The sequence below is a fragment of the Cricetulus griseus genome, chromosome 3 (genome assembly GCF_003668045.3).
Source record: "Cricetulus griseus strain 17A/GY chromosome 3, alternate assembly CriGri-PICRH-1.0, whole genome shotgun sequence".
Lineage (NCBI taxonomy): Eukaryota > Metazoa > Chordata > Mammalia > Rodentia > Cricetidae > Cricetulus > Cricetulus griseus.
Genome location: NC_048596.1, coordinates 133104512 through 133112929, shown reverse-complemented (window position 1 = coordinate 133112929; position 8418 = coordinate 133104512). Strand labels below are relative to the sequence as shown.

The window sequence follows — 8418 nt, the reverse complement described above, 5'->3', positions numbered from 1 at the left end:
AGACAGGGTCCCTCTGTTACCTGAGCAGACTTCAACTCCTGAATTCAACCCCCCCACCCCCAGCTTCCTTTGTGCTGGGATTGCAGGCCTGTACTATTGTATCCCACTAGCCTGCACCTTATTGGAAGGACCTCATCCTTCCAGCAGCTCTGACCCAGTGCTTTGCAGTTTCCTGTCATTTATCTTCTCCTTAGACCAGGCACCCAACCCTATAGCATATCCCCTTGGTTTTACTTTCAGACTCTCCCTGAAGTCAGACCACTGTCTTATGAGGCTGCAGCTACCACTCTGCTCCAGAGGCTGTCATTCCACTGACTTATCTCCCATCTTGGGTTCTGGCTAGTCCAGTCCAGGGACTACCATGGGCCCTTTAGACTGTAAACCAGAATGAACAAAATCTCAGTCCTTGTGGCTTGGGGCACAATTATGCTCTCCCAATGTCCCCTCCAGCATGCCTTTCCAGCTATTTGCTCTTCCAGCTCTTTATGGAACATGTCAGGCATACCCTCACGTCAGGGTGTGATCCTATACCTACATCCTCTGCCCAGATCTTTGAAGGTTTTCTGAGACTTTCCTCTCTAAACTTAAGCACCTCCACCCGGTCACTGCTTTTTTTCTCCTCCCATATCCCGCACCAGCTTAGGGTAGTACATCTGGTTTCCCCTGGTGTTGGCTAGTTTTATGTCAAGTTGAAAGTTATCTGAAAGAAGGGAGCCTCAATTGAGAAAATGTTTCCATAAGAACCATCTGTAAGTGGGCGTTGGTGGCACATGCCTTTAATCCCAGCACTCAGGAGGCAGAGGCAGGTGGATCTCTGTGAGTTCGGGGCCAGCCTGGTCTCCAGAGCGAGTTCCAGGATAGGTTCCAAAGCTACACAGAGAAACCCTGTCTCAAAACAACAACAACAACAAAAAAAGAATCTTTTATACTAGTAAACAAAGAAGACCCTAAGGGAGACAAACTTTGTCCCCTGGAGAAGGGGAAAGGGTCACCATCCCCTGAGCAAATTGAGAACAAGGGGAGGAAGGGTTCAGGGATTCCTCAGACCTAATGTCTAGTGCTTAAGCCAGCAATTGTAGAATGCTATTTATTTGTGTCTGTAAGTTTGTACATATCTTAGCCTCATATTGTTGCTGAGTTTCATTTTGAGGAAGGTGAGTTGGAGTTTTATTTCCTTTGAAACAGATGCTTGGGTTGCCCTGTTGTCACTGCATTGCAGTTAGCTCATAACCCTTTCATTGTGGTCATTCTAACACAACATAATAGCCTGTGGGGATGGGGCCGAATTTTTTTATTTTTGTTTGTTTAACTTAGTTCTTTTGACTTGTTCTTGGAAATGTAGTGATGGCTTCAAAGACACAGAGTGAGTGGAGGGGTGGGCTCCTGGTCTACTGCATCTCTGTACCTCCTGAGCAGGATAACTAAATATATATTTTAATTGCACTGGTAATGGGACACACCAGCATCTAAACACTGCACCAACAGCCTTTCATGGCTACAGGGTGCTTGATAATAATGTCTTGATTTTCCTTTGGAACTCAACTATGTAGGTATCCCCACCAGCAAGGGGAGTACAGGTGATCATTGATGTCTTTGCAATTTTTTTAATGAATTCATAAAATAAAAAAATCTTTAAGGCATTTTCTTAATTAGTGATTGATGGGGGAGGGCCCAGTCCATTGTGGGGGGTGCCATCTCTGGGCTGGTGTCCTGGGTTCTATAAGGAAGCAGAGCCGGGCATTGGTGGAGCACTCCTTTAATCCCAGCACTCGGGAGGCAGAGGCAAGTGAGTTCGAGGCCAGCCTGGTCTCCAGAGTGAGTGCCAGGATAGGCTCCAAAGCTACCCAGAGAAACCCTGTCTCGAAAAACCAAAAAAAAAAAAAAAAAAAAAAAAAAAAAAAAAAAAAAAAAAAAAAAAACTTTATGGGGCTGGAAAGATGACTCAGAGGTTAAGAGCACTGACTGCTCTTAACCAGAGGTCCTGAGTTCAATTCCCAGCAACCACATGGTGGCTCACAACCATCCCTTATGAGATCTGGTGCACTCTTCTGGTGTGCAGATATACATGGAAGCAGAATGTTGTATACATAATAAATAAATAAAATCTTAAAAAAAAAAGAAAAAGAAAGCAGGCTGAGCAAGCCATGGGGAGCAAGCCAGTAAGCAACACCCCTCCATGGCTTCTGCATCAGCTTTTGCCTCCAGGTTCCTGCCCTGTTTGAGTTCCTGTCTTGACTTCTTTTGATAATGAACAGCAACGTGGAAGTATAAGCCAAATAAACCCTTTCCTCCCAACTTGCTTTTTGGTCATGGTGTATCATCGCAATAGAAACCCTAATTAAGACACCCACTTACCAGAAAGGATCAGGAGAACAAGAACTGTCAGCTGTTTGTCACCACTGTGTCCCAAGCACCTTTGAAATGGTTGGGGTAGAAGCTCAAACTGCACTGACTGAATGATGGAAGGGAGTGGAGAGTGGAACAGGCTGGGGAGTGGACAGCCTACATTGCCTGGTAGGGATGTTCTGGGGTGACCATCTCCCCAGTCTTCTAAGCCAGACATCCGAAGACCATGGCCCTACTTTCAGAACCTCCACACAGACTTCTACCCCCTTAACCTCGTGGGACAAGAAGCCACGCCTAAGGAGGAGAGAACTGACCCTAGTAGGGTAGCTTTTACTTACCTTCAGCCTTATCTGTCTATGTTGTATGCCGATCTCCTCCTCCTCTTCCTCCTCCTGTTCTTTTTCTTCTTGCCTATGATAGTGGCCTAGATCCTTGTTTTTCTCCTCTGCACATTAGCTGACCCGTGCACCCAATGAAGCCAACTCCACCTAGTGAAGCCATCTCAAAAGGGTTACCCAGAAGGATGACACATAGGTGGGCTCAAATAGACCTGGGGGGGGGCACTGCTGGATCTGCTATGTACTCTATTCCACATAGAGTACTATGTTTGTTCTATCCTATCTTTTAGAGGGGAAGGCCACAGTCCTGAAATCTAATGGCCCATGTAGAACATGTGGAATGGACTTGAAATTGGACACAGGAAACACACAAGGGACACTGCTTCATTACCCAGTTAATTGGAGAAATGCGCCTTGATGGTTTCTAGGAGGGAGTTTCCACCTACCCTATCTGGGCCTGGACACTCACCCTGCTAATACATAGGCTTCCTGGGAACCTGGCCACAGTCTGTGCTAGTTAGATTTTTGTTAACTTGACACAGTGTTATTTGGGAAGAGGAACTTCAATTGAGAAAGTGCCTCCATCCGATTTCCTGTTGAGAAGTCTGTAGGGTATGTCCTTGACTAATGATTGATGTGGGCAAGCCCAGCTCACAGTAGAGTTTGTGGTGCCACACTTGGGCAGGTGGGTCTATAAGAAAGCAGAATGAGCAAGCCATGAGCAAACAAGCCAGTAAGCAGCATTCCTTCATGACTTCTACTTGAGTCCCTGCCTCCAGGTTCCTGCCTTGAGTACCTGCTCTGACATCCCTCAGTGATGCAGTGTGACCTGAGAGTTGGAAACCGATATAAGCCCTTTCCTCCCCAACTTGCTTTTGGTCATGTGTTTTCCCCGCAATGGAAACATTAACTAAGACATAGTCCAACAAGGGTCCTTGGGCACCAGTGCTGGAGGTTCTCACAAGTCACCGCTCTGTACCCCGCATCTTCAACATGTGCCCCCACCACCCCACTGCAGCTACCACTTTCTCAAAGTAGATTTCACTTCCAATTCCCATTTGCTAAATCTCTCTCCTAAAAACCATGATGGGGGTGGGGGTGGGGGATTAAAGCTGATTACAGATGTTACAGAAGCCATCTAGTCTTCGAGCACTGGATGGGAGTCCAGCAGGAGGGTGGGAAGTAGCCCAGCTCCTCCTGGGCTGACCCAGTCATCAATCTCATGCCACTCTCTGAGACCCGTTGCCCAGCTTGGTAATAAGAGCTGTGTATCTCTTACCTCAGCCTACCAGGGATTTCCATGCAGTGGGCTGGGCCTCACAGGGAATGCAGAAGCACCCATGGGGTCCCTGAGGAAAATGAGCAGCTCCTTCAAGCGTGGTTCACTCAAGAGCTCCACATCGGGGTCCCAGAAGGTGAGTGAACTATGTGTGAGGCCCAAGGGCAGATGGACAGCAGGGGAGAGGGACATAGGTTTCTGTTCTGTCTGAGTGTTGTTCCAGGGGACTCTTGCCTTGTAGGTATGTGTGTATATGTGCGTGTGCGTGTGTGTGTGTGTGTGTGTGTGTGTGTGTGTGTGTGTGTGTTAAGTGTATGTATGTGTTGTGTGTTGTGTGTATTGTATGTGTTTTGTGTGCATGTGTTGTGTGTGTATGTGTTGTGTGTATTGTGTTTTGTATATGTATGGAGTGTGTTTTGTGTGTGGGGGGTGTAGGTTGTGTGTATGTAGGGTGTGTGTGTGTTGTGTTTGTGTTGTGTCTATATATACTCTCTACTGCATCAAGCTCCCTTCTTAGGAGGTGACCCCGAATTTCCTGTCTCTCTGTCCCATGTCTATTGTCTCCATTCTCTCACCCAGAATGTTGCTCAGATACCTTTGGGCAGTGTCCCCATGGCTGTGACCCATGACATCGTTTGTCTACACCACAGAGCTCCATGTAAGGGCTCATGTGTGGCCCACTTGCCCCCTGCTTTGTTCTGCTCACAGATTCATAGAGTTACTGAGGAGACTTGGGGTATATGATGCCTGCTGTGTGGGCCTCACCCTCAGGGTGTGGAGAACACTAGAGGAAGTGGGGCAATGATGCTTCTAGAGGAGGGGATGGTGTCCCTGAGTGAGTCCTGAGCTGGACCTGGGTTTCTGTGACCTCAGAGCAGGCTGTGTGGAAGTCCCCTTTGGTAAAAGCCACCTACATTGTCTGTTAGGCTCACTTGTCTTCTGTCCAAGGTGACTGAACACTAGTCCAGGAGTGGGTGTCCCTAGGCACCTTGGGCTGCAAGAAGGGGTCCTTCAGATCCAGGATAGCATGGCACATGCAACTGGGTACTGGGAATCTGACTGAGAGTGACTGGCGATTAAGAAAACCAGACACAAGTAACTGTAGAGCTGGAATCCAGAGTGCCATGCCCTCAGATGGAGATGCATCAGCAGCCTGGATACTCTGTGTTTGATCAGTTTAATCCATGTCTATTATACAGTATGGGCAGGGAGGCTGGACATCTAATCTGTGTTTATTGTATGAGGTATGGACAATGAGGCTGGTCAACTAATCTCTGTTTATTATATACAGTATGGACAAGGAGGCTGGGTAGTTGATCTCAGTAGGTGGTCTCTGCAGAGGAGCAGCCTCAGGGGGTGTGTCCATGAGTGGTCTGGGACTAGGAAGCTCTATATTGTTCACACTACTGTTTGTAGCCAAAGGTCACCCATTCATCAATAACCATACTTGGACCAGCAAGAGGACTTGTTGTCCCCATGAATTGGAGGCATCAGTGTCTTTGACATGGTCGTGCTCAAGCAGGCATACACTCTTCCCACACAAGGTGGCCTGGATAGGCCATCTTTACTCAGCTGACCTCACGTAGAGCCCAAGCCAGGAGGCAAAGGCTCCTGAACACTTGTTGAGCCCATGGCTGGTGGGGGTGGTGCTGGCCGATCCTCTGTTCCTTCTCAGATACTTCCCCTACAGGGCACGGGGGACAGGAAGGAGAGGGTGTGAACAGAAGGATGCTTCCCTGTAGGAGCTCTTTCTGAACATATGAAGAACCAGTCAGTGCCCTGGTCAGGGTTGGGGACATAAGCCAGGGCAACAGTGTGAGCCAAGTGAATGCCCTGGGGGAGGTATTTGGTCAAGCAGCATGCTGGGTCATCATTCAGGAGCTGGCTAGGTTGTGGCCTCCCTGCACAGAAACAGCTGGGCATGCATCCAGCCAGGTATTTCCCAGTGTCTGATGTCCCAGGAACCTAAAAACACACGCGGAAAATAAATAGGAAACTAATGTTTTTTTAATAGTTAAGGCTTTTCCCAGTTCCAAAAATAGAGACGATCCACCTCCAGGGGCTCCTGGTGGGTGGGGTATATCTCTCTGTCCCCCCAGGCGTGTGAGAGTCAGCATTCTTCCTCCGGAGCCTGCCTGCACAGCCACCGTGTCTTGTAAATTAGCATTCACAAATCTACCTCCACGCTTGGCAGGAACACGACATCCACATCCCACTAGCTGTGCAGCTGCACCCACATGGTGCTGCAAAGCCTCCTCCCCAGAACACAGCTGCTCACACTAACTGATAAGCACTGAAAGGAAGAAGACTGTGCTGATCTGGAATTCCAGGTCTCTGATCGCCCTCTGCCTGGTGCTTAGCCTAGTGGGGTAGCAAGAGTCTGGGTGTGGGGGAACTCAGCAGAGGGAAGAAGCACTTTGAGTGTAGTCAACATTGGAAACTGGCACCTTTTTCCTACTCCCTCTTGCCTTCCTTCTCCCCTCCCCCCCCACGCCAAGCTCCTCCAGGACTTGGCACTTAATTTTACTTCACATTTAAGAAAAGAATGCTCTCATACTGGGTCATCTTGCCCAGCCTTAATATATGGGGAGCTGCAACTTGATATGCCATGTTTTATTGCTACTCATGGGAGACCCGCCCTTTCCTGGATGGAAACAGAAGAGGCGGGGATTGAGGAAATGGGAGGACAGAAGTGGGGAGAGGGGCTGGAGGTAAGATGTGGGGGGAGGCTGAGGTTGGGATGTAAAAAAAAAATAGACATATAAAAAGAAAAGGACGCTGTCTAGAGCCCTTACCAGGTTTTGACCTGGGAGGAAGGACAAACTCAGTGAGTTGGTTTTGAATATATAAGTTTTACTTCACACTTATGTCAAAGTAACACACACAAGCATAAGCAAAGAATCCTAAGAACCACAGACAATAGGTTCACAGGTTCAGGCTCGGGACTTCTGTTCCTCTGGATTCAGGCTGTTGAGTCTCCTGGGGGCCTGGTGTTGTGGAATTGTGGAATCGGGTTCAGAATGGGCAGCACTCAGCTTGATGGATTGGTTGTCTCAGGTTAGCAGAGGAGAGCTCCAGGACATAGAGTCGTGTTACACTCTAAAGTTCCCAGTTTTGAGCTGGTCCCTTAAATAGTTTGCTAAATCCTGCTAATCACACTTTGCCACACTCCACACAGTCTCATTCTTATCTACAATGGCTCCATAGTGGGCCTATAACTCCCTTTCCTTTAATCTTTCTTCAGCCAGGCCTTTGCCTGCCTGGTTACAAGGCTCCTTACAAACACCCCTCCCCTTTTCCAGGTGACCTCATCCCATAACAGTTTATGGTGACCTCTTGCATGGGTTAGCAGTGTGGTCCAGTATCAGAGCACGTGAATGGCATGTGAGAGGCCCTGGGTTCCATACCTTGTACTCCTCCCAACTCCCAAATCTGAGCTCTCCAGACCTTCCCTGCCAGAACCTAACCTAGTTAAAGGTTCAGTGCTCAGTTTGCCCCAGGTCTTTTATGACAATCCTCAGGCCAAGAGCAAGAGTACTGAAGGGAAGTTGAAGGATGGTTCTTAGGACATGTTTTTGTTTTTGTTTTTGTTTCACGGTATAGGAGTCTTACTCTGTAGTCCAGGCTGGTCTTGAACTCAAAGCAATCCTCCTGCCTCAGTCTCCTCAGTGTTTGGATTACAGGGGTAAGCCACCATGCCCACCGGTATATAGGACTTTTAAAGAAAGTTAATCTGTAAGGGGATACTTAGAAAAAAGTTCCATGGGTGCAAAGTGTATGTTTTCGTGAATACTTAGGCCTCCTTTGTCCTTTGGAGCTTGGTGCCTTTCTGAGGGTGGTTATGCCTGGCTCACTGTTGTAAAAGGCAATTGGCCTTTGACCTGGCTGGTCAGCTCTTCTTGCTAGGCAGCATCTCCCTTGGCCTCAACACCCTCCACCCCTAGATGGTAACCAGCCAGTGGACCTGAATCAGTGAACAAAGGCCAGCTGCCCCTAGTCCAGGAGGTCCAGCCTTCCATAGCCAGCCTTCTGTAGGAAAAGTCTCCAGGTGGCTAAGTGGGACATGGAAGCCATGTCTACATTTTACTCGGCTAAACAGTATAGATAAAGTTTGGAGTTGAAGACCAAGGTCTTGAACAAATTAAATGGTAGCACAGGCCGGAACTGTACCTTAGAATCTCTTAGAAATTTCCAGCACAGGTACTCAAGGAAATCCACAAAATGCTCACACCCACATTGCAGGCTGCAGCAAACCAGGAACCCCGGGTGCTCATTGGGAAGGGTGAGCTGAGGTTTCTGTTGCTTTCAACAATGGAATGCTATACAGCACTTGTATCAACATGGACAAACCCTGCAATAACCTATGTTACTGAAATCATAAGCCTCTCATAGGAACTCCAAAATACACAAGGAGATTCTAAAAACAGTATGGTGTCTCTTCAGGAAAGAGGTGGT

The 8418-nt window shown here is 48.0% G+C and overlaps 1 protein-coding gene across 2 annotated transcripts in view; it reads left to right on the top strand.

Annotated features, from left to right (window-relative positions):
- The first annotated feature begins 4024 nt into the window (after positions 1-4024).
- Trpm1 (transient receptor potential cation channel subfamily M member 1) overlaps positions 4025-8418 on the top strand; it is a 138404-nt gene continuing 134010 nt past the window's right edge. For both annotated transcript variants that reach the window (XM_027408067.2, XM_035441387.1), the window contains exon 1: positions 4025-4099. In XM_027408067.2, coding sequence (XP_027263868.1) covers positions 4025-4099 — 75 coding nt within the window. The remainder of the gene's footprint in view (positions 4100-8418) is intronic.